Raw genomic sequence first — 27,686 nt, 5'->3', positions numbered from 1 at the left:
CCTCCAGCATCTTCACAAGGTCCTTTGCTGTTGTTCTGGGATTGATTTGCACTTTTCGCACCAAAGTACGTTCATCTCTAGGAGACAGAAAACGTCTCCTTCCTGAGAGGTATGACGGCTGCATGGTCCCATGGTGTTTATACTTGCGTACTATTGTTTGTACAGATGAACGTGGTACCTTCAGGCATTTGGAAATTGCTCCCAAGGATGAACCAGACTTGATTTTCCCATGATGTCAAGCAGAGGCACTGAGTTTGAAGGTAGGCCTTGAAATACATCCACAGGTACACCTCCAATTGACTCAAATGATGTCAATTAGCCTATCAGAAGGTTCTAAAGCCATGACATCACTTTCTGGACATTTCCAAGCTGTTTAAAGGCACAGTCAATTTAGTGTATGTAAACTTCTGACCCACTGGAATTGCGATACAGTGAATTATAAGTGAAATAATCTGTCTGTAAACAATTGTTGGAAAAATTACTTGTGTCATGCACAAAGCAGATGTCCTAACCGACTTGCCAAAACTATAGTTTGTTAACAACATTTATGGAGTGGTTGAAAAACGAGTTTTAATGACTCCAACCTAAGTGTATGTAAACTTCCGACTTCAACTGACACACACACACACACACATCATTTTAAGATGTCATTTTCTATAGTAGAGTAGGTCAGGGCGTGACAGGGGGTGTTTTTGGGTGGTTTTCTTGTTATCTGTTTCTATGTGGGTTTTCTAGGTTTCTATTTCTATGTTGGGGTTGTTGGGATGATCTCCAATTAGAGGCAGCCGGTTCTCGTTGTCTCTAATTGGAGATCATATTTATGTAGGGGGTTTTTCCACTTGTGTTTGTGGGTTGTTCATTTTTGAGTGTGTTTTCTCTCTGCGTCACAGTTTGTTGTTTTGTTCTTTCAAGTTTTTGGTGTATTGCAAACGTTTCACGGTAATAATAAATATGTGGAACTACAAACACGCTGCGTCTTGGTCCGATACTTTAAACAGCCGTGACACACACACACACACACACACACACGTTCAAAGGGTTGGGATCACTTAGACATTTCCATGTTTTTGAAAGAAAAGCACATTTTTTGTCCATTAAAATAACATCAAATTAAACAGAAATACAGTGTAGACATTGTTAATGTTGTAAATTACTATCGTAGCTGGAAATGGATGATTTTTTATGGAATATCTACATAGGCGTACAGAGGCCCATTATCAGCAACCATCACTCCTGTGTTCCAATGGCACGTTGTGTTAGCTAATCCAAGTTATTGATTTTAAAAGGATAATTGATCATTAGAAAACCCTTTTGCAATTATGTTAGCACAGCTGAAAACTGTTGTTCGGAATAAAGAAGCAATAAAGCTGGCCTTCTTTAGACTAGTTGAGTGTCTGTAGCATCAGCATTTGTGGGTTCGATTACTGGCTCAAAATGGCCAGAAACAATTAACTTTCTTCTGAAACTTGTCAGTCTATTCTTTTTCTCCGAAATAAAGGCTATTCCATGCGAGAAATTGCCAAGAAACTGAAGAACCCTGTGTACTACTCCCTTCACAGAACAGCGCAAACTGTCTCTAACCAGAATAGAAAGTGGAGTGGGAGGCTGCGGTGCACAACTGAGCAAGAGTACAAGTACATTAGAGTGTCTAGTTTGAGAAACAGATGCCTCACAAGTCCTCAACTGGCAGCTTCATTAAATAGTACACGCACCACTGCCTCGCGGGGGCTGCGTGCTACACCACTGCGTATAACTATAAGTTAAGTATAACTAGAAGAAATCTAAGAATTATATCCAGCTCAGGGCTCCAACTATGCATTTGGTTTGCTAACTTTCTAGCTAAGTGGCTAGATGTCAAGATAAAGCTTCTTGGTTACAGCAGAGACATTCAATCCCCTCCTTGATCAAGATCCCTATTGCCTAAATAATTTTGTGTGTCAAAAAATATATATAATAGTGCCCCTTGTGTGCATATTTGGTAATACCGACGGTATGAAAGTCTGGATACCGTCCAACCCTAACTCTCATACACTTTCCCTGACACCCTAAAGTACTTGCTACATTTCAAACGCTCAGGCAGGACAGTAATATGGTTACTAACGCACCTATCAATCACTAAACACAAATACTGTGTTTGTAAGTTTTGGAGTGAGCCCCTGGCTGTCCGTAAAAAAAATAAAAAATAAATTGGGCCGCCTGATTTGCTTAATGTAAGGAATTTATGTATAGCATTTACTTTTTACTTTTAGTATGATAAATGATTGAGCACTTTTTCCACCACTGTACTGACGTACCCATAAAACCAGATACTTTTAGACTTTTACGTAAGTAGTATTTTACTGGGTGACTTTCACTTTTAGTTGAGTCATTTTCTATAAAGATGCACTATGCAGAAATCGCTCCGCCATTTCCTGCTTGCTAAAATTCTAATAGTTAGCCTAATTTCAGTTTATGTGACAAAACAAGGAAGTATAGTGTAGAGAGATTGTTAGGATGGTGCCCAAGAGCATGGCTGACGTTTTAAATGCTCCTAACCAACTGTGCTATTTCGTTAGGTTTTTTGCGTTGTTTGAAACGTATTTTTTACATAATGTTGCTGCTACCTTCTCTTATGACTGAAAATAACTTCTGGACATCAGAACAGCGATTATTCACCACGAACTGGCAGAAGCTTTTTCCTTTAACGAGTCCGACGAGAAGGATATACTGCTTTTCCGGGAACAGGCCCAAATTCCTGTCATTTGCATGAAGAAAAGACGAAGGGGGCGCAGATCGGGCTGCCTTCTGAGAATCCGTAAGCGAGTGAGTAAACTCCCACTGCCATCCATTCTACTGGCTAACATACAATCATTGGAAAATAAAATTGATTACGATTATCCTAACAACTGGACATTAAAAACAGTAATATCTTGTGTTTCACCGAGCCGCGGTTGAGCGACGACATGGATAATATAGAGCTGGCGGGATTTTCATGCACCGGCAGAACAGAGAAGAAGCTACGTCTGGTAAAACGAGGGGTGGGGGTGTGTGTCTTTTTATCAATAACAGCTGGTGCGCGATGTCTAATATTAAAGAAGTCTCGAGGTATTGTTCGCTTTAGGTAGAGTACCTTATGATAAGCTGTAGACCACAGCATCTACCAAGAGAGTTCTCATCTATATTATTTGTAGCCGTCAATTTACCACCACAGACCGATCCTGGCACTAAGACCGCACTCAACCAACTCTATAAGGCCATAAGTAAACAAGAAAATGCTCATCCAGAAGTGGCACTCCTAGTGGCAGGGGTCTTTAATGCAGGAAAACTTAAATCAGTTTTACCTCATTTCTACCAGCATATCACATGTGCAACCAGAGGAAAAAAAAAAAAAAAACTCTAGACCACCTTTACTCCACACACAGAGATGCATACAAAGCTCTCCCCCTCCCTCCATTTGGCAAATCTTAAATTTTTTTTAAAAATGACCCCCCTTTTCTCCCCAATTTCGGGAGAGGCGAAGGTCGAGAGCCATGCGTCATCCGAAACCCAATCCAACCAAGCCGCACTGCTTCTTAACACAGCGCGCATCCAACCCGGAAGCCAGCCGCACCAATGTGTCGGAGGAAACACCGTACACCTAGCGACCTGGTCAGTGTGCACTGTGCCCGGCCCGCCACAGGAGTCGCTAATGCGAGATGAGACAAAGATATCCCTGCAATGCAGTGCCTTAGACCCCTGCACCACTCAGGAAGCCCATTTGGCAATTCTGACCATAATTCTATCCTCCTGATTCCTGCTTACAAGCAAAAACTAAAGCAGGAAGTACCAGTGACTCGCTCAATACAGATGTGGTCAGATGACGTGGATGCTACACTACAGGACTGTTTTGCAAGCACAGACTGGAATATGTTCCGGTATTCATCCAATGGCATTGAGGAGTATACCACCTCAGTCACTGGCTTCATCAATAAGAGCATCGACGACGTCGTCGTCCCCACAGTGACCGTACGTACATATCCCAACCAGAAGCCATGGATTACAGGCAACATCCGCATTGAGCTAAAGGCTAGAGCGGGACACTAATCCGGACGCTTATAAGAAATTCTGCTATGCCCTCAGACAAACCATCAAACAAGGAAAGCGTCAATACAGGATTAAGATTGAATCCTACTACACCGGCTCTGACGCTCTTCGGATGTGGCAGGGCTTGAAACCTATTACGGACTACAAAGGGAAACCTAGACGCGAGCTTACCAGTGACACAAGCATACCAGACGAGCTAAATTCCTTTCATGCCCGCTTTGAGGGAAGCAATACTGAAGCATGCAGAAGAGCACCAGATGTTCTGGATGACTGTGTGATAACGCTCACGGTAGCCGATGCGAGCAAGACCTTTAAACAGGTTAACATTCACCAAGCTGCGGGGCCAGACGGATTACCATGACTTGTACTCAAAGTAAGCGCGGACCAACTGGCAAGTGTCTTCACTGACATTTTCAATCTCTCCCTGACCGAGTCTGTAATACCTACATGTTTCAAGCAGACCACCATAGTCCCTGTGCCCAAGGAAGCGAAGGTAACCTGACTAAATGATTACCATCCCGTAGCACTCACGTCGGTAACCATGAAGTGCTTTGAAAGGCTGGTCATGGCTCACATCAACAGCATCCTCCCGGATACCCTAGACCCACTCCAAATCGCATACCGCCCCAACAGATCCACAGATGATGCAATCTCAATCGCACTCCACACTGAACTTTCCCACCTGGACAAAAGGAACACCTAAGCTAAGGACCCTGGGACTAAACATCTCCTTCTGCAACTGGATCCTGGACTTCCTGACGGGCCACCCCCAGGTGGTAAGGGTAGACAACAACACGTCTGCCACGCTGATCCTAAACACTGGGGCCCCTCAGGGGTGTGTACTTAGTCCTCCTGTACTCCCTGTTCACCCACGACTGCGTGGCCAAACACGACTCCAACACCATCATCATTAGGTTTGCTGACGACACAACAGTGGTCGGATCCCCAGATTCTCCAAAAGCTTTACAGCTGCACCATTGAGAGCATCCTGACCGGTTGCATCACCGCCTGGTATGGCAACTGCTCGGCATCTGACCGTAAGGTGCTACAGAGGGTAGTGCGTACGACCCAGTACATCACTGGAGCCAAGCTTCCTGCCATCCAGGACCTACATAATAGCCTGTGTCAGAGGAAAGCTATAAAATTGTCAGACACGCCAGTCACCCAAGTCATAGAATGTTTTCTCTGCTACCGCATGGCAAGCGGTAGAGGAGCACCAAGTCTAGGACCAAAAGGCTCCTTAACCTCTATGGGCTAGGTGGGACGCTAGCGTGCCACCCGTGGTGCACTCCATCAACAGCAGGTGCATTTCAAGAGCGGCAAATTTGAATCCAAATAAATGTCAAAATTCAAATTTTTCAAAAATACAACTATTTTACACCATTTGAAAGATAAACATCTCCTTAATCTAACCACGTTTTACGATTTCAAAAAGGTTTTACGGCGAAAGCATAAATTTAGAGTATGTTAGGACAGTACATTTACAAGAGTTGTGTGTAATGTTTTGTCAAGTCAAAGACAGGGTCACCAAAACCATAAAACCAGCTAAAATGATGCACTAACCTTTTACAATCTCCATCAGATGACACTCCTAGGACATTATGTTAGACAATGCATGCATTTTTAGTTCTATCAAGTTCATATTTATATCCAAAAACAGCGTTTTACTATGGCATTGATGTTGAGGAAATCGTTTCCCTCCAATAACCGGCAGTCAAGTCAGCGTCACAAATTAAATAATTAAAATTAGAAAACATTGCTAAAATATTATATTGTCATTTAAAGAATTATAGATTTACATCTCTTGAACGCAATCAACTTGCCAGATTTGAAAATAACCTTACTGGGAAATCACACTTTGCAATAATCTGAGCACTGCGCCCAGAAAAATACGCGTTGCGATACAGACTAGACGTCATGTTGGGGAGATCTAAAATCGAAAATACTATGTAAATAATCCATTACCTTTGATTCTCTTCATCAGATGTCACTTCCAGGTATCACAGGTCCATAACGAATGTAGTTTTGTTCAAAAAAGCTCATCATTTATGTCCAAAAATCTCCGTCTTGTTAGCACATGATCTAAGCCAGCCGGACTTCTCGTCATGAACGAGGGGAAAAAATATATTTCCGTTCGTTCAAACATGTCAAACGTTGTATAGCATAAATCATTAGGGCCTTTTTTAACCAGAACATGAATAATATTCAAGGTGGACGAATGCATACTCTTTTATAACGTATTGGAACGAGGGTACCCAACATGAACTCGCGCGCCAGGTGTCTAATGGGACATCATCGTTCCATGGCTCTTGTTCGGTCAGATCTCCCTCCAGAAGACTCAAAACACTTTGTAAAGGCTGGTGACATCTAGTGGAAGCAATAGGAAGTGCCAAAATATTCCTCAGCCCCTGTGTTTTTCAATGGGATAGGTTTAAAGTCAATACAACACATCAGGTATCCACTTCCTGTCAGAAAATGTCTCAGGGTTTTGCCTGCCAAATGAGTTCTGTTATACTCACAGACACCATTCAAACAGTTTTAGAAACTTTAGAGTGTTTTCTATCCATATATAATAAGTATATGCATATTCTAGTTACTGGGTAGGATTAGTAACCAGATTAAATCGGGTACATTTTTTTTATCCAGACGTGCAAATGCTGCCCCCTAGCCCTAACAGGTTAACAGCTTCCCCAAGCCATAAGACTGCTGAACAATTAATCAAATGGCCACCGGACTATTTACATTGACCCCCTCCATCCATTGGTTTTGGAAACCGCTGCTACTCGCTGTTTATTATCTATGCATAGTCACTTTACCCCTACCTACATGTACAAATTACCTCAACTAATCTGTACCCCCGCACACTGACTCGGTACCCCCTGTAAATAGCCTCGTTATTGTGTTACTTTTTATTATTTTTTTACTTTAGTTTATTTGGTAAAAATTTTCTTAACTCTTCTTGAACTGCACTTTTGGCGAATGGCTTGTAAGCATTTTACGGTAAGGTCTACACTTCTTGTATTCGGCGCATGTGACAAATAAAGTTTGATTTGATTTGAGAATCATTGTACCATCTAAACCGCTATAAAATATATTTTCCATTACCAAAAATATTGTATTTTCAGCTGTTTGAAGCTAGTGTACAAAACCAAAAGTAAAAGACGTAAACATGTAACTTAAGAACGGGAAGCATAGAAGTAACACATAGAACAGATCTACCACTTCTTAGACTTGCTTTCAATGAGAATGACAGATCTATAACTCACATTTCTATGTCAATTTTGTCAGGTCGCCGGAAAAGTTACATATTGCAGCTTTAACCTCTATGGGCTAGGTGGGACGCATGCGTCCCACCCGTGGTGCACTCCATCAACAGCAGGTGCATTTCAAGAGCGGCAAATTTGAATCCAAATAAATGTCAAAATTCAAATTTTTCAAACATACAACTATTTTACACCCTTTGAAAGATAAACATCTCCTTAATCTAACCACGTTTTACGATTTCAAAAAGGTTTTACGGCGAAAGCATAAATTTAGAGTATGTTAGGACAGTACATTTACAAGAGTTGTGTGTAATGTTTTGTCAATTCAAAGACAGGGTCACCAAAACCATAAAACCAGATAAAATGATGCACTAACCTTTTACAATCTCCATCAGATGACACTCCTAGGACATTATGTTAGACAATGCATGCATTTTTAGTTCTATCAAGTTCATATTTATATCCAAAAACAGCGTTTTACTATGGCATTGATGTTGAGGAAATCGTTTCCCTCCAATAACCGGCAGTCAAGTCAGCATCACAAATTAAATAATTAAAATTAGAAAACATTGGTAAAATATTATATTGTCATTTAAAGAATTATAGATTTACATCTCTTGAACGCAATCAACTTGCCAGATTTAAAAATAACCTTACTGGGAAATCACACTTTGCAATAATCTGAGCACTGCGCCCAGAAAAATACGCGTTGCGATACAGACTAGTCGTCATGTTGGGGAGATCTAAAATCGAAAATACTATGTAAATAATCCATTACCTTTGATTCTCTTCATCAGATGTCACTTCCAGGTATCACAGGTCCATAACGAATGTAGTTTTGTTCAAAAAAGCTCATCATTTATGTCCAAAAATCTCCGTCTTGTTAGCACATGATCTAAGCCCGCCGGACTTCACTTCATGAACGAGGGGAAAAAATATATTTACGTTCGTTCAAACATGTCAAACGTTGTATAGCATAAATCATTAGGGCCTTTTTTAACCAGAACATGAATAATATTCAAGGTGGACGAATGCATACTCTTTTATAACGTATTGGAACGAGGGTACCCAACATGAACTCGCGCGCCAGGTGTCTAATGGGCCATCATCGTTCCATGTCTCTTGTTCGGTCAGACCTCCCTCCAGAAGACTCAAAACACTTTGTAAAGGCTGGGGACATCTAGTGGAAGCAATAGGAAGTGCCAAAATATTCCTCAGCCCCTGTGTTTTTCAATGGCATAGGTTTAAAGGTAATACAACACATCAGGTATCCACTTCCTGTCAGAAAATGTCTCAGGGTTTTGCCTGCCAAATGAGTTCTGTTATACTCACAGACACCATTCAAACAGTTTTAGAAACTTTAGAGTGTTTTCTATCCATATATAATAAGTATATGCATATTCTAGTTACTGGGTAGGATTAGTAACCAGATTAAATCGGGTACATTTTTTTTATCCAGCCGTGCAAATACTGCCCCCTAGCCCTAACAGGTTTTAAGGTATTTTTACTTTTACTCAAGAATGAACATTTTGAACTTTTTCCACCACTACGAAATGCAACAATGCTGGCAGCCGAGTGCATGTGGAGGAATTTAGTGGAAAACATCATGCGTGAGCTCATTGTGTCAAAGTGGGAGAGATAGTGTTTGCTCCACTCAGAGCAGATATTGCCTGGGCCGCTATTGTTCGCTATATGGTCAACATCAAGTCTCTGGAGAGAGTGGCTACTGCCTACAGAGAATAGTGCGAAGGCTGTAGTCAAAGCTGATGTGTTACGGTAAGTTGTTTCCTACGATGACGGTTGTTATCAAAATGTTCCACTTCAGGCACTCACAATACAAAACTACGTTTTTTTTATGTTAGATCACACATTACAGACCGTATAGGGCATTCATCAATTCTTAATAAACACAAGATAAATGCTTCACAAATCATTGACAAGCAGTCATTACATAATCATTCACTTATGAATGATTTCTGAAGAATCTACATAGGTCTTACGAGGAGTTTATGAAGTTTGGTTAAAGTGGGACCCAATGTTGATTAGCAGACTGAATCTTCAACATCCGACACCCTTCCTAGAACCAACCACAGGTTTTCTGAAAGCGTCATCCTATTTGTTTGCTTGTTGTTGTTTTTCTCTTCTCTCTCTGTGGTCTGCCCTGCCAAATGGCTATAAATCACTGTGCTTTTGGCTTCGTCTGAAGGCAGATAAATGTCATGGAGGCCTTCTGGACCTGCTATAAGATTGAAGCTGTCAGCACTTTCTTAATGCAAATCTCCCTGCCTGAGCCCTGCCTCCTCAGCACGACCTCCGTCCCAGTCCTGCCTCCTCACCCCTGCCTCAGCCCAGTCTCAACCCAGCCTCAGCCCTGCCTCCTCAACCCTGCTTCCACAGTCTTGTTTCAACCCTGGCTGAGCCCTGCCTCAGTCTCAAAGCTCTGACAACCACTCTCTGCTCTGGGGAGGCTTGCCTGCCTGCTGGGGGAGACAGTGGAAATTCCCCAAGTGTGTACCGATTTGTGATTGCCTGACAAAAACAGGCAACACTAGGCTCGTCCTGACGAGGCCTGGAGTGCAAAGTGTGCTTCCAGTTCCTACGAGTGATTCCACTGCTTGGCTGCCTTCCACAATGAAGGCTCAATCGAATAAAGCATGCATGTGTACTCCCTCAAACAGAAAAATATCTCTCTCTAAACATGCCGTTTCCATTTCAATGATTGCTACAGCATTACCAAAAGCCTTTATTCTTATCTTTCTGAGAAAACTTGTAATAAAAAGTATAGCCTGTAATATATCATTCAAATCCCTATGTCTACAGATATGCAGCCAAACATAACTTACCTGCAAATGCTGAGCAGCAGAATGCCAGAAGCAACAGGGGTAGAATGGGTCTGTCTGCCATCAGAGTATTGTAGTCGTACTGTAGTAGTACTGGCCTACAGCTTCTCCAGAAGAGGACAGGATGTGATCACTGGCCGGCCTTCCCTTCCTCCTGGTTCTTCACAAAGACAACTCTTCTTTCACCTCACAGTCCGTCAGTAGAGAGAAACCTCACAGAAGCTCCTGCTGCAAAGTGAATGAGATGAAGTAGAGAGAGAGTTAGACAGAGAAATGTGGTGCATAACCGTTCAGCATGGCCAGAGTAAAGTGTCAGAGAGAGTGTATGTCTCAAATGGCATCCTATTCCCTGCATAGTGCACTACTTTTGACCATACCCCAGATCAAAAGTAAAGCACTATATAGGGTGCCATTTGGAACGCAGAAGTGGTAAGTAACAGAAGGGGCATTAGGATCTAGTTCCCTGTTGGACTGATGAGAAGAGACGTGAGAGAGGGGAGAAAGAGGGAAGACAGCAGCCCGGAGACCAGGAGGATTAATCTCATAGGGATAATTAGACGTCATGTGAGTTCTTAAGGTCCCTGTTCTTGGTACCCATACCGGCCACCCACCTACCCCACCATAGCCCATGCCCGGTCAGTCAAAGAGGTGTGTCTGAGGGTCGAGGAAATGCTGGGTGTGAAAACCCTGTTTTCTGAACATGGTATGGGGGGGATTTCACAAAGTTTAATTGAGATCGTTGGGAAAGACTGGATCCTCCACCGGGGTCTTGGCTAAACTGCTTAGTGGTGGTGGGGTTGACCGTGCTGCTAATCAGCATGACCATGGCTGAACTGTTGAACTTGACAGGGCTAACTAAGCTCATATACTGCTAGCCCACCCTCTCTAATAGGGCTGAGGACCATAACATCCTTATGGTCTCAATTCATTCAATTGCTATTGTTCCTCATATTAACACAATAACAATAAATGCTCTCAAATTAATGAATGGATAATCCAATGGATCATATGTCCTGATAAAACAGAATAATATTAATAAAAAACGTGTCTTTTTACCATTATATTTAATTAAATGCTTCTGTACTGGAGTTCTAAACCACAGGTTCTCAACATTTTGCAACTCAAAGCTTTGATATGTCAAAAACGGTAACAACAATGCAACAACTATCATGTGTCATCCACATGAAATCAGTCTTTAAAAAAAAACCTTGTCAGTAATTTTCAGAAACACAAAGGCATTGGAATTAGACTGGTGGTCCAGTCTGTCTGTGTCTTAGCCAAATGCTCTCGTGTCCATTTGTTGGCATGCCAAAGATACAGTATGTATGGCTTGACAACTATAGAAAAGTTGGCTACAGCATATAAGGTAGGGGACCAGCTAGATCAAAAATATGCTTTGAATGTCATTTATCCTGGATTTTTTTCAACATGGTGACAGGCCTTGTTATTATTCAGTTATATTTGGGTGAAACTGTTTGTTCGTTTTTTTCCAAACAGTTTATGAGCAGATTGAACTTTTTCTCTTCTAAAAGTAATATGTTGAAATATTTCGTAAAATAATAAGTGAACAATAAGCCTGCCTCAGTATCACAACATCAGTCAAAAAAGGGAAAAACCTTTTTCATAGCTCATTGAGTTGTTAGGATTACCTTATAAAAGCAGTGGATTCTCTGAACAATAGAGCAATAACGCAGCACACACAGGAATGCAACACTGCAGTAAAGCCCTTCAGATTAGGACCCCAGTGCAGAGTCCTGACAGGCCAGAGGCCAGCCCCAGTGGTTTCCTCTCTCTGTAGAGACAACACACACTTGAGTAATGCATTGTGCTCTGTATTTCTCTACTCTGTATGTACTGTCTGCCTTATCATGTGATGATCTGATGTGTCAACGTCAGAATCTTATTAAAATGTTCATGTTTGTTCCCCTTAGACTTACCTGCCAACCCACCTCAAAGCAACATGAGTTCAGAATCTATTCTATAGAAAATGTAATAGTTGGGCCAGTGGCCAGCAGCGCTCATGGACCATGGCGGCCGTCGGTTGTTGACAAGTCTGTTGTAAGAAGACATGCTGGTCATCTGGTGTGACCGCCCGGCCAGTGTTGAGATCCGAGTGAGAGAGATGTGGTCATGTTACAGATGGAGCATCTCTGTCTTTTTCCGACTTCACACACCTCTTCACCTTTCCACAGCAGCAGAGTGCATGGGAGGAGAGCTGTACGGACGGACGGAAGCCTAAGGAGGGCTAAGGTGCACCGTTGTGCTCCACAGCGCAAACAGCGGCTGGAACAAAGGGCCTTTCAGACCCTGGCGGCTGCGTGGGCTGGGAAGTCATTTTGGAGGATCACAACAAATATTACACTTCCAGCTCGCCGGGCGGGGCTAGTGCCTTCTTTTGACTTGTGGGCCCCTTTCCCAACGCCCCTCTTCCCCCTTCATGTGGAGGTAAACTGTGTCCCCCCATAACTCCTCTCTAGGACAAAGACAATATCAAAGGGAAAATAGATGACAAGATATTATTCACACAGCATTGAGGCCAGGGCTGAACTGTTTTGCGACACCACAGAGCACAGAGTGGCCTAGGGCAAGAAGAGCGAAACAAGAGAAAGTGCTGAGAAAGATAAACGGACTGAAGGGTTTTTGCTTGCTCCCAGAGATCAGATTGATGGTTGTGACAGTTGGTTCAGCAGCACTTTCATTATGCCTAATTGTTGCCGGAGGAAAAAAAGCACTGGCCCAGCCTATCGTGAAAGAGTCAAGTCAACCATTCTATTGGTTGATTGCATGGGTCTGGACTCTGGATTCAAACCGATGCGAGAAATTGACAGACTTTTTGTTGCCGTAACAGTAGGATCACCTCATGTGACTTCTCTTTAAACTCTAGCCGTCCATCTAAGCAGAGCTTCCATTTCACTCCAAGCTGCTCTGGAAAACACATTAGAAACACTGCAGACCCCAGACTGAACATAATAAGTAGCTATGAAGCACTCTACACTCTTGCAGCGTCAGAGGGAGCATAAATGCCACAAGGTTTCCAAAACAGGCAGAGTTGTTTACATAAACATAAACTGAGATGAAAAAACAAACGTACTACTATGGCCGTATGTAGCAACCTTCTAGGAGTAGGAGTGCTGATCTAGGAAGAGTCAAGCCGCTCCATGTAATCGTATTCATTGTGATCTAAAAGGCTAAACTGATCCTAGATCAGCACTCCTACTCTGAGACGCTTGAAACATATGGCCCTTGGTCACATCTAGGCCTAATGCAAAATGATACTAAAACAGTTTTATGAGTTTTAGGCACCCCTAGTAGGCAGACCATGAATCAACGGTGTGATAGGGCTGTTAATATAAGTCCCTGCTATCTAACAAAGGAGGGAAAAGGCTGTGTAATGAAGGATGTCCATTGCCGGTCGCAAACCACCCAGAGACCAGTTACTTGCATGCTTGGCCACTCTTATGCCGGATCAAGCATAAATCACCTATTAAATACAGCTAATGTGTCTGAATGAGCATCCCCAACCACCTAATCTCAGTTCATTAGTCCATCTGGATAACGGCCCCTCCAGAAAATGAACTACGTTTATGCACTAGGACACTGAGAAGTTTCATAACCTAAAATGACACTCATTTGTCTGCTGTCATTTCACTACTTCACTGATTGAAGTAGGCTGGCTGGTTGCAGACTAAACAATGTTCAGTTTCTGAATTGCGTAAGACACCGATGATGCAGACTAGAGTAACTCCACTTGTTTATAATAGAAAATGTGGTCGTTCAGAAGAGACCAATGTTCCCTCCCCACATCCCCTCTTGTGGATGTGCAATGCCAAGTGTCAATGCAAGGATACACTAGGGACGTAAGTCTTGATGCATGCGTGAGTGTGTGTGACCGAGACTGACCAGCTGCACACTCTCTCCATCCATCTGTGTACTATTTACTATGCCTATGACCCGAGTGAGTGAACCCACACATACAGCCAGACCTTCCGCTCATACACGGAACGTCGTCAGTATTAGTAGTGATTGGGGGGGGGGGGGGGGGAAATCGACAGTTACATATCGGGATATTATTTTTGACAATATATTGTATCATTTTGACAATATCGACACATTATTTTTGTGCTAGTTGGCTGTACTTAGCCTGTTCTTCATCTTACATGTATTTTTAAATAGGGAGACAATTTGTTTTCAGCTATTTTCTTCCATGACTGATCGTAACTCGTTTTCTAATGGCTCTCTCTTATCCCTCCGCAGAAGACATACGGTGAGAAATATGTTTAGAAAATCGAATCGCAATAAAATCATAGTATCGAATCGCAATACATATGGAATCGTGAGAATCGCAGTACATATCGTATCGGCACCTAAGTATCACGATAATATAATATTGTGAGGTCCATGGCAATTCCCAGCCCTAGACAGTATTTGTGATCTATAAGAGTGGGTCACAACTAAGTACATACACACAAGCACCAACAAGCACATATTGCAGGAATTCTCCCTGGCCCTGCTTTTCTCTCTGAGTCAGTTCAGTTATTCACTGATATAGAGACTGAGGGCATGCTTTGTTATCAGGCACGGCCTCACCTTGTGTGTTTTCATCATCTCACCTAAGGCATGAGTCACAGGTCTCTCACCCGTCTTCATACTTCTGACACCATGGAATAGGTACACGCCCTTACCTCAGCTATCAAACATAGCTATCAAACGCAGGTCAAATCTAAGCTATCAGAAATATAGCATTCAAACATTGGCACAACACTATAGTTGCTATCAAACATAAGTATGTCTCATTATACAGTATAATGGGCTTAGCTTCACCTGATTAACACAGTCTATCATGCCCCAGACTCTGCCTACCATGCCCTTCAGAGCTGCACAATAATAATCCTCCTCGGAACTCCCTAAAGCAAGTCTTTAGAAAGTAATTAAATCAGCTTTCTGACACAGAGCTCGATTTGAAATCAAAAGCTTTTTTTTAGCTCATGTTTTATAACTATATTAATTATGACTTTTCCCATATCAGACGTAATATATCTCGGATATTCGTTCATAATAACAAGGGAAACGGTTACTGTATGTCCACTTTCATCAAGTCAATAACATTATTATGATGCATAAACGGGTTTCTGAAAACGGCTCCTAAAATGACAAAATCAGCATAAGTTCGTGAGAACTCAAACTAAAGGGAGATACTGTACATGCATACTGCGAACGTACCAATCGTTACTGTAAATGCATTCACATCCTATCGAAAGTAAGTTTGTATCGTGCATGCTTTCACATCAGTGACGTCACACTGGAACACAACTTGTTGAAGGCAGGGATACACAACAAAATAACACAGAAGAGTGTTGTTCAGCACGAAGATGCTATAGGCCTATCTGTTTATGGCAGGTCAGTGGTGTAACTTTGAACTTAATTCCCAACAGTGATCCTCTGACCTTGTTGTCTAAATCAAAGGTTGCACAAATAAATACCCTAGTCTAATACTAATGTAACCCAATATCATAAAGCCTGCATTACTATGTTTGATTTAGTTATAGACAGTTATAAACCATTAATTGCATATTTGAAGCAACAATGATGACACATCAATTGAGAGGGGATAGGTAGCTGTAGGTGTATGGAAAGACCATGCAACTGCCATGTGTGTTTGGTTATGAGAGCATGTTTCAATATACTCAAAATGTTGTTTGCAAATAGCTGTTGAGACAGTTGCTTAGCCATGACAGCATGGGAAGTCATACAAGTAGATAAGAGGAAAAACACCCATAATGCTGAATTTCATGTGTGAATTCATCGGAAGAACATTTTGCGCAGCGCTGTGCCGTGTTATCAAATAAACAATCAAAACAAAAGCCAAAGCACATTTTGGTTTACGAATGTGTAACACAGTCGACAACAAATTTCACTTGCAAACATACTGTCCATCAAACAGACATAAAACGTGCCGTATTTTGTATCCAGTAAGGGGCTAATTATTTGCTTCAGAGTCAGAGTTGTGTACATTATAAAAAATGATTTTCATAAAACAATGTACTATGTAGGCTTAACGTAATTCATTATTTTTCTTGCTATACGCTAGCATAACAGGTTGGAAAACTTGTAAAACTTCTGACGTAGCCTACCATGCAGAATCTCCAGAAATGTCAACGCAAACTTTGTTGGAAGTTGTAGCTTGCCTTGCAGCGGTTCGAATGGATGCGAAATGTATCCTTTCCTTTACTTTGAAAAACATACAAATACAACCGCGTCCTTGGAAAACAACGTTAGTTGTCAGGTTACAGAATTTGCCAAGTTTATGGATAGTGAGTCTACTACTATCGCTTAAAAGTTTGAAATAGGCTACCTATCCCCCTTTTCACTAAGAACTTCATTTTGGGGGTGGGTCTTGTGATAGGAGGAGGGTGCAAGGTAGACTAGAGCAGACAATTGCGGCCCTGCTGTCATTAAAGTGCAAGTATAATTATGGTAAAAACAGATTGCACATTATGGCATTAGACACACACAATATAGGCTAATAGAACTATCTAATTCATAACAGATTATTGTTATTATGGGGATTTAAAATGAAGTTATGGGGATGTCAGGGGAAGTTAAAATATGACATTAATAATTCATATTAAAGGACAATGTTGGTACTCTTCAAGCAGCATTTTCCAATGTTGTTGTTTTTTTAGTTGAGAAAAGCATGCCCAACCAAGTTGGAGCTATGGCGTTATATTGATGCCACCTCTAACACGAGGGAAAGCTGATTCGTGCACACAGACATTAAGGTGTGAACCCAAATGATTTGTGCGCGTGAATTTTCTAACTCATTCGATTGCACGTTACGTTGCAGACTGGTATCCTCTAAATCGTGAGAGGAAAACAATATGTGCATGTCTGTAGGCATTCACCTGCACAAGCACAAAATGTTTCAACGCATGCACAAATTAAAAATTATACACATTCGGACACGCGAATTGCTAACTGCGTGCGAACAAAACATATTTGAGCACATGCACGAAACTGTTTCTTCTTGCGCTCAACTACTTGTCTACACACCCCGTTCAGCCAATCAGGGAACAATTGTATTGCCAAAAAAAACATTGGCTATAGTGGAGCCCCGTTCAAGGGAAAGCATCAGACTGGGCATCAGAAGTCTAAAGCTGTCTAAAGATATACCAGAAGTATTATCTCTCTCTCTCTCTCCCATCAAGGTCTTGTTCCTTGGTTTTCTCTATTCATGCCATTGACATAACCTAACAACGGCTACATGTTTATTACATTACTGTTTTGTTAGCATCGAATGGTCAAGAAAATAGGAAAACAATTGAATATGTAGAAAAAATACAAATGTAGATTTCTGCAAGGGAGCTATATTTAATGTAAAAAAAAAAGATGAATAGTAAAATGTTCCATGTGGTCACCGCCTCCCAGAGAGTTATCATCTGGCATGTCTTTGTGACTATCTAGTTCGCTGTGCGTGCTAACGTAACTAGTAACGTTTCAATCAGTGACGTCACTTGGTCTGAGACCTCAGTGTAGTTGTTTGCCATGCACTGCAAAGGCTGTAGGTTTTGTGGTGGTAACGATGCTTCGTGGAAGGCTGTGTTCAGTGTTCCTGGTTGAAGCCCAAATTGGGGCGAGGAGAGGGACGGAAGGAAGCAAGTCTGCGTGTTTATTTTTGGTTTTATTATCCTTGTGGGGACCAAAAGTCCTCACAATGATAGTAAAACAGGGCACATTTTGATAAGTGGGGACATTTTGCCGGGCCCCACCAGGCAAAACGCTATTTTAGGTTTAGGGGTTAGGTTTAGGGTTAAAATTAGGGTTAGGGGCTAGTTTTAAAGAAAATAGTATTTTGAATGGGAATCATTTGTTTGGTCCCCACAAGGATAGTCAAACAAACATGTGTGTCTGTGTTAGAGAGGATATTGATATTTTTTCCTGCATACATGTACCTACCTCGACATCTCTGAACAAACAGACATCACAGCAAAGCAAAACATATCATCTCTCCACAGAGAGGTAAATGCTATACGGAAGGGTACAACAGAAATTTCAGAGAGCGGATTTGCCACTAATTAGCCGGCACCTGTGACAGGAGGGGAGGAAACTTTATTATGGAACACCTTGATACCTTCACGGCAACACTGATGTGCCGCTTCTGAGAGTTGACAAGCTAAAGCTCAAAGGGCTAAAATCATTTTACATCTCATACATATGTATGATGAAGGTGAAATGCCTGCATGTATTTTATGTTTATTTGCGTTCAATGTTTGGGTTTAGGGTAGGCCGACATCTCAGACAGGGAGAAAAAAATGTATGAATAAGAAAATAAAAATAACATGATATCTTCGAATTTCTGTGAAGTAAAGGTAGTACTATAGTTAGTATAGTATGCTATCCTATAGTTAGTAGCCTACTTGTCAGGTCAGTGAAAAGGGAAAAAAAGTAACATTGAGAATTGGCCAAAAAGAGGAAAGGAGCTGGGGTGAACTTTGTATGAAAAATGAATTCTTCACATTTTAATATAAACCCGAAGAGTAAGGAAAAAATACATTTGGCTTCGATTTTGACAAAACCGTTGCAGATGCAAGGTCATAACTTCAAACCACACTCTATTTTATCATGAGCCAGCCAAGTGATGTGCCTTTGGCATATTTGGCTCTACTCTGTTAACTTGTTGTTCATTTACTAAGCACAGTTTGTCACAGGAACCATTTCTCACAAATGAGCAATGATCTCTGTGGAATGTGGTGTATAACCACTGACCTCTGTCTCACGAAGACTGATAATGCTTTTTACCTGAGGTATGAATGAGCGAACATGCAAAGGCATCAAAAGATGCCCATTGGACAATAGCTCATAGTTTGAATAGAGTGAAAAAGTCAACACACACACACCATATTTTAATCAAACAATTAATGGAAAATAACAGCATATTAAATGCATGGTCATGATGTCTGCATGATAACCTATTTTGGGGAATTGGTTGGTCCGAGCATGTCAGAATTTTTTGTAAAACATAATACTGCCCTCATGTGGCTGTTTGCAAATAGCACTCCTGATTCCTAGTAAGATGCAGGCCAACAAATGTTTCCTCTTCCTCACCCTTCTATTGTCAGCACTGTATTGTCAGACAAATGCTAATGTTTTGTGGTTCATCATGGCACTATTTGTAAGTTTGAAGAAGTATTGTTTGTGTTTAAAATATACACTTACAAAGCAACTCTGCCAAATGAACATTAATTATACACTGCTCAAAAAAATAAAGGGAACACTTAAACAACACAATGTAACTCCAAGTCAATCACACTTCTGTGAAATCAAACTGTCCACTTAGGAAGCAACACTGATTGACAATACATTTCACATGCTATTGTGCAAATGGAATAGACAACAGGTGGAAATTATAGGCAATTAGCAAGACACGCCCAATAAAGGAGTGGTTCTGCAGGTGGGGACCACAGACCACTTCTCAGTTCCTATGCTTCCTGGCTGATGTTTTGGTCACTTTTGAATGCTGGCGATGCTTTCACTCTAGTGGTAGCATGAGACGGAGTCTACAACCCACACAAGTGGCTCAGGTAGTGCAGCTCATCCAGGATGGCACATCAATGCGAGCTGTGGCAAGAAGGTTTGCTGTGTCTGTCAGCGTAGTGTCCAGAGCATGGAGGCGCTACCAGGAGACAGGCCAGTACATCAGGAGACGTGGAGGATGCCGTAGAAGGGCAACAACCCAGCAGCAGGACCGCTACCTCCGCCTTTGTGCAAGGAGGAGCAGGAGAAGCACTGCCAGAGCCCTGCAAAATGACCTCCAGCAGGCAACAAATGTGCATGTGTCTGCTCAAACGGTCAGAAACAGACTCCATGAGGGTGGTATGAGGGCCTGATGTCCACAGGTGGTGGTTGTGCTTACAGCCCAACACCGTGCAGGACGTTTGGCATTTGCCAGAGAACACCAAGATTGACAAATTCGCCACTGGCGCCCTGTGCTCTTCACAGATGAAAGCAGGTTCACACTGAGCACGTGACAGACGTGACAGAGTCTGGAGACGCCGTGGAGAACGTTCTGCTGCCTGCAACATCCTCCAGCATGACCGGTTTGGCGGTGGGTCAGTCATGGTGTGGGGTGGCATTTCTTTGGGGGGCCGCACAGCCCTCCATGTGAACGCCAGAGGTAGCCTGACTGCCATTAGGTACCGAGATAAGATCCTCAGACCCCTTGTGAGACCATATGCTGGTGCGGTTGGCCCTGGGTTCCTCCTAATGCAAGACAATGCTAGACCTCATGTGGCTGGAGTGTGTCAGCAGTTCCTGCAAGAGGAAGGCATTGATGCTATGGACTGGCCTGCCCATTCCCCAGACCTGAATCCAATTGAGCACATCTGGGACATCATGTCTCGCTCCATCCACCAACGCCACGTTGCACCACAGACTGTCCAGGAGTTGGCGGATGCTTTAGTCCAGGTCTGGGAGGAGATCCCTCAGGAGACCATCCGCCACCTCATCAGGAGCATGCCCAGGTGTTGTAGGGAGGTCATACAGGCATGTGGAGGCCACACACACTACTGAGTCTCATTTTGAGTTGTTTTAAGGACATTACATCAAAGTTGGATCAGCCTGTAGTGTGGTTTTCCACTTTAATTTTGAGTGTGACTCCAAATCCAGACCTCCATGGGTTGATAAATTGGATTTCCATTGATTATTTTTGTGTGATTTTGTTGTCAGCACATTCAACTATGTAAAGAAACAAAGTATTTAATAAGATTATTTATTTCATTCAGATCTAGGATGTGTTGTTTAAGTGTTCCCTTTATTTTTTTGAGCAGTATATTTCGATTTCCTATGGCTGCATTTACATAGGCAGCCCAATTCTGATATTTTTTCCACTAATTGGTCTTTTGACCAATCACATCAGATCTTTTCACATCAGATCTTTTTCAGAGCTGATCTGATTGGTCAAAAGTGAAAAAAGATCAGAATTGGGCTGCCTGTGTAAACACAGCCTAAGAAACGCCATCTGCATGTTGAGCGCAGTTCAAAATCAATTACAATTTTATTGGTCACATACATGTGTTTAGCAGATGTTATTGCAGGTGTAGCTAAATGCTTGTGTTTCTAGCTCCGGCAGTGCAGTAAAATATAACAAGTAATATCTAACAATTTCACAACATATACCCAATACACACAAATCTAAGTAAAGGAATTAAGATCATATAAATATATGAACGAGCAATGTCAGAGCGGCATAGACTAAGATACAGTAGAATAGAATACAGTATATACATATGAAATGAGAATAGAAAATATGTAAACATTAAGGTGACTAGTGTTCCATTTATTAAATGTTAGAGGCTGCTGTATATAGGCAGCAGCCTCTAATGTGCTAGTGATGGCTATTTAACAGTCTGATGGCCTTGAGATAGCTGTTTTTCAGTCTCTCAGTCCCAGCTTTGATGCACCTGTCCTGACCTCACCTTCTGGATGATAGCGGGGTGAACAGGCAGTGGCTCAGGTGGTTGTTGTCCTTGATATTTTTGGCCTTCCTGTGACATCAGGTGCTCTAGGTGTACTGGAGAGCCCTAAGGTTGTGGGCGGTGCAGTTTCCGTACCAGGCGGTGATACAGCCCGACAGGATGCTCTCAATTGTGCATCTATAAAGGTTTGTGAGGGTTTTAGGCGCAAAGACAAATTTCTTCAGCCTCCTGAGGTTGTGTGGGTGGACCATTTCAGTTTGTCAGTGATGTGTACGCAGAGGAACTTGAAGCTTTCCACCTTCTCCACTGCGGTTCCATCGATGTGGATAGGGGGGTGCTCCCTCTGCTGTTTCCTCAAGTCCACGGACATCTGTTTTGTTGACATTGAGTGAGAGGTTATTTTCCTGGCACCACACTCCCAGAGCCCTCACCTCCTCCCTGTAGGCTGTCTCGTCATTGTTGGTAATCAAGTCTACTACTGTTGTGTCATCTGCAAACTTGATGATTGAGTTGGAGGTGTGCATGGCCACGCAGTCATGGGTGAACACGGAGTACAGGAGGGGGCTGAGAATGCACCCTTGTGGGGCCCGAGTTTTGAGGATCAGCGAAATGGAGGTGTTGTTTCCTACCTTCACCACCTGGGGGTGGCCTGTCAGAAAGTCCAGAACCCAGTTGCACAGGGCAGGGTTCAGACCCAGGGCCTCGAGCTTAATGATGAGCTTGGAGGGTAACTTTAACTTTAAGAATGTGAAATGTCAGAATAATAGTAGAGAGAATTATTTATTTCAGCTTTTATTTCTTTCATCACATTTCCAGTGGGTCAGAAGTTTACATACACTCAATTAGTATTTGGTAGCATTGCCTTTAAATTATTAACTTGGGTCAAACATTTTGGGTAGCCTTCCACAAGCTTCCCACAATAAGTTGGGTGAATTTTGCACATTCCTCCTGACAGAGCTGGTGTAACTGAGTCAGGTTTATACGCCTCCTTGCTCGCACACACTTTTTCAGTTCTGCCCACAAATTTTCGATAGGATTGAGGTCAGGGCTTTGTGATGGCCACTTCAATACCTTGACTTTGTTGACCTTAAGGCATTTTGCCACAACTATGGAAGTATGCTTGGGGTCATTGTCCATTTGGAGGACCCATTTGCGACCAAGCTTTAACTTCCTGACTGATGTCTTGATATGTTGCTTCAATATATCCACATACTTTTCCTCCCTCATGATGCCATCTATTTTGTGAAGTGCACCAGTCCCTCCTGCAGCAAGGCACCCCCACAACATGATGCTACCACCCCCATGCTTCACGGTTGGGATGGTGCTCTTTACAAGCAAGCTTCCCCCTTTTTTCCTCCAAACATAACGATGGTCATTGTTGCCAAACAGCTCTATTTTTGTTTCATCAGACCAGAGGACATTTCCCCAAAAAGTATGATCTTTGTCCCTATGTGCAGTTGCAAACCGTAGTCTGGCTTTTTTAATGCCAGTTTTGGAGCAGTGGCTTCTTCTTTGCTGAGCGGCCTTTCAGGTTATGTCGATATAGGACTCGTTTTACTGTGGATATAGATACTTTTGTACCTGTTTCTTGCAGCATCTTCACAAGGTCCTTTGCTGCTGTTCTGGGATTGATTTGCACTTTTCGCACCAAAGTGCGTTCATCTCTAGGAGACAGCACGCGTATCCTTCCTGAGCGGTATGACGGCTGCGTGGTCCCATGGTGTTTATACTTGCATACTATTGTTTGTACAGATGAACATGGTACCTTCAGGCGTTTGGAAATTGCTCCCAAGGATGAACCAGACTTGTGGAGGTCTACCATTTTTTTACTGAGGTCTTGGCTGATTTCTTTTGATTTTCCCATGCAGTCAAGCAAAGAGGCACTGTGTTTGAAGGTAGGCCTTGAGATACATCCACAGGTACACCTCCAATTGACTCAAATTATGTCAATCAGGCCATCAGAAGCTTCTAAAGCAATGACAATTTTCTGGAATTGTCCAAGCTGTTTAAAGGCACAGTCAATTTAGTGTATGTTAACTTCTGACCCACTGGAATTGTGATACAGTGAATTATAAGTGAAATAATCTGTCTGTAAACAATTGTTGGAAAAATTACTTGTGTCATGCACAAAGTAGATGTCCTAACCGACTTGCCAAAACTATAGTTTGTTAACAAGAAATTTGTGGAGTGGTTGAAAAACAAGTTTTAATGACTCCAACATAAGTGTATGTAAACTTCCGACTTCATGTATACAGTTGAAGTCGGAAGTTTATATACACTTATGAGCAGCATAATTTGACTAGGCTACCTGTATTTGATATTGTGTTGTTATTTCGCTGACCACTAGATGGTTTAATTGTATTTTTGGCAGTGAAACGAGGCTACTCAGGCGAGGGAAAAAAACTCCCCAATATATATATAATTACTTCACATTTTCAAACAGTCCATTTATATTTTCCAATGGTGCAGCCCCTATCGTGACATTTGGTTGAGGTTTTTTTCCTCGCCTGAGTAGCCTCGTTTCACTGCCAAAAATACAATTAAACCATCTAGTGGTCAGCGAAATAACATCACAATATCAAATACAGGTAGCCTAGTCAAATAATTAACATCCAAATCACATTAACCGTTACTTTCCCGAGGGAATTCCACTAATGGTCCATATGTAGCCAAACGTAGCTGCTGCTCATTCCGTCCGTCTACAGATTAGCAATATATAGAGATTTAATATTATTCCACAGTTCCTTTCTAGTCCCTGCTTCTTATAAGAAACTGTCTCAGAGATGTGTGAGTTATTGCAGTCAAAACAGGGTGTCTGTGAGAAAGCGCCTCAAGGCTAAAAGAGATTCACTCCCCCTGCAGGGGAGTGAAAGAGATAAGAGACTAGTCAGACATACCACTATGAAGCAACTTGGGGAGTGGAAAATGAATGCTGAGCCCTTAGAAAACACTGGAATTATTGTCTCTCCTGATGCATGGGATTGGTCTCATGAGTAGAAGGTGTTGACGTAGGCAGTTACATCACTAGGGGTTGATTGCAAGCATATTAAAGAAACTTGGACCCTTTCCTATTTTGCAGAACTTACTCGGAAACATGCGTGCTATGTTCCCGTTGTCAACTTCTGTCTGCAATTGTATTAATAAATTAATGATTGATTTACTTAAAGATATTGTCTGATTGCTGATTTCACCAATAAGCAAATGATTGACAAGGAACAAGGAACCTACCCCAACAAGACACATACCAGCTCTACTGGCAGTACTGCTACTACCAGCAGTACTACACCTCCACTTGAAGACGACACAAGTTGTTCTGCTTCCACGAGCACATCCAATGCTAGCATCAGTAATTCTACATTTGTTGTTAGCCCAGCTAGCATGGACAGTGACAGTTGTGAATCTGATGCAGCCAAAGAGCTACTGCCCCCTTACCCGGGAAAGCACCGAACAACAGACAGGGACATTGGATCATCGAAGGGGAGCAAATATGATGAGAACTACATTGATTTGGGGTTCACTTATATTGGGAGTAGTGCCTTTCCTCAGCCACAGTGTTATATGTGCAAAAGTACTATCTCACAACTCGATGAAATCCTTCACTCTTGCGCAGACATTTAGAAACAAAACATGCCCATTTGAAAAATAAGCCACAGGAGTTGCTTGAGTGAGAATTAAGACGACTTTCGAGTAGTAATACATGTATAAAAGCATAAGATACCATTAATAAGAAGGGACTAGAAGTGTCTTATATGGTGAGCTACCGACTGGCTAGGACAGACAAGCCCCATCCTATTATTTAATTATTCCTGCTGCCGTGGATATAGCTGGGACATTGCTGGGAGAAAAGGCCCAAAAACTATTCAGGCAATATCTTCATCAAACAACACTGTTTCACGACGCATCAGTTACATGACAGGAGTTGTTTTGAAACAATTACTGTTTCACATACAAGCCAGTGAATTCTATGCGTTACAGCTGGATGTGTCAACAGACGTGGCGGGCCTGGCACAGCTCCTGGTGTATGTCCGCTATGTTTATGGGGGGGCCAATTAAGGAAGACATCCTCTTCTGCAAACCACTGGAAACCTGGACAACAGGAGAGGATAAGATGTGTTGGTATCTGCACTGATGGCACAAAAGCCATGACACGGAGACATAGTGGAGCGGTAACGCGCATGCAAGCAGTTGCTCCCGACACCACTTCGGTTCACTGCAGCATCCACGAGAGGCTCGTACTGCCAAGTGAATGCCTGACAGCTCGAAAGACGTTTTGGACACTACAGTGAAAATGGTTAACTTTGTTAAAGCAAGGCCCCTGAACTCTCGTGTATTTTCTGCACTATGCAATGACATGGGCAGCGACCATGTAACGCTTTTACAACATACAGAAGTGCGCTGGTTATCAAGGGGCAAAGTATTGACACGTTTTTTTAAATTGAGGGACGAGCTTAAAGTTTTCTTTACTGACCATCATTTTCACTTGTCTGACCGCTTGCATGATGACGAGTTTCTCACACGACTGGCCTATCTGGGTGATGTTTTTTCTCGCCTGAATGATCTGAATCTAGGATTACAGGGACTCTCCGCAACTATATTCAACATGCGGGACAAAATTGAGGCTAAGATTAAGAAGTTGGAGCTCTTCTCTGTCTGCATTAACAAGGACAACACACAGGTCTTTCCATCATTGTATGATTTTTTGTGTGCAAATGAACTCAAGCTTACAGATAACGTCAAATGTGATATACCAAAGCATCTGAGTGAGTTGGGTGCGCAATTACGCAGGTACTTTCCCGAAACGGATGACAAACAAAACAACTGGATTCGTTATCCCTTTCATGCCCTGCCTTCAGTCCACTTACCGATATCCGAACAAGAGAGCCTCATCGAAATTGCAACAAGCGGTTCTGTGAAAATTGAATTTAATCAGAAGCCACTGACAGATTTCTGGATTGGGCTGTGCTCAAAGTATCCTGCCTTGGCAAAACAAGCTGTTAAGACATTGATGTCCTTTGCAACCATGTACCTATGCGAGAGTGGATTCTCGGCCCTCACTAGCATGAAAACTAAATACAGGCACAGACTGTGTGGAAAATGATTTAAGACTGAGACTCTCTCCAACACAACCCAACATTGCAGAGTTATGCGCATCCTTTCAAGCATACCCTTCCCATTAAGCTGTGGTGAATTATTCACCATTTTCAATGAACAAATAAGGTTTTATATGTAAGATGGTTAAATAAAGAGCAAAATTATTGATTATTATTATATTACGTTTTGTGCCCTGGTCCTATAAGAGTTCTTTGTCACTTTCCACAAGCCGGGTTGTGACAAAAACTCACACTCATTCTTATGTTTAATAAATGTATCGTATATGCCATTAAACCCCTACAACTCATCCAGAACGCCGCAGCCCGTCTCGTGTTCAACCTTCCCAAGTTCTCTCACGTCACCCCGCTCTTCCGCACACTCCTCTGGCTTCCAGTTGAAGCTCGCATCTGCTACATGACCATGGTGCTTGCCTACGGAGCTGTGAGGGGAACGGCACCTCCGTACCTTCAGGCTCTGATCAGGCCCTACACCCAAAGAAGGGCACTGCGTTCATCCACCTCTGGCCTGCTGGCCCCCCTACCTCTGCGGAAGCACAGTTCCCGCTCAGCCCAGTCAAAACTGTTCGCTGCTCTGGCACCCCAATGGTGGAACAAGCTCCCTCACGACGCCAGGACAGCGGAGTCAATCACCACCTTCCGTAGACACCTGAAACCCCACCTCTTTAAGGAATACCTGGGATAGGATATAGTAATCCTTCTAACCCCCCCCCCCCCCACCCCCCCCCAAAAAAAGATATAGATGTACTATTGTAAAGTGGTTGTTCCACTGGATATCATAAGGTGAATGCACCAATTTGGAGTCGCTCTGGATAAGAGCGTCTGCTAAATGACGTAAATGTAAAGTGTGTGTGTGGCAGGCTTACAATGATGGCAAAAAAACTACATTTGAGAGTGCGCTGACCCTTGTGCTAGAGGGGGTACGCAGCTGGAGGTTGAATG

At 42.5% G+C, this 27,686-nt stretch overlaps 1 protein-coding gene across 1 annotated transcript in view; it reads right to left on the bottom strand.

The window, feature by feature from the left end:
• The window catches only part of tgfbr3 (transforming growth factor, beta receptor III), a 153,623-nt gene extending 137,071 nt beyond the window's left edge, over nucleotides 1-16,552 (bottom strand). The window contains exons 1-2 of the mRNA XM_014169092.3: nucleotides 16,297-16,552; nucleotides 10,169-10,393 (exon numbers count right to left, since the gene is read on the bottom strand). Of these exons, the coding sequence (XP_014024567.2) occupies nucleotides 10,169-10,229 (61 nt within the window). The 5' untranslated portion in view covers nucleotides 10,230-10,393; nucleotides 16,297-16,552. The remainder of the gene's footprint in view (nucleotides 1-10,168; nucleotides 10,394-16,296) is intronic.
• Between the last annotated feature and the right edge of the window lie 11,134 nt (nucleotides 16,553-27,686).

The sequence above is a fragment of the Salmo salar genome, chromosome 23 (genome assembly GCF_965601325.2).
Source record: "Salmo salar chromosome 23, fSalSal1, whole genome shotgun sequence".
Classification (NCBI taxonomy): domain Eukaryota; kingdom Metazoa; phylum Chordata; class Actinopteri; order Salmoniformes; family Salmonidae; genus Salmo; species Salmo salar.
This window is presented reverse-complemented; position numbering and strand designations above follow the sequence as displayed.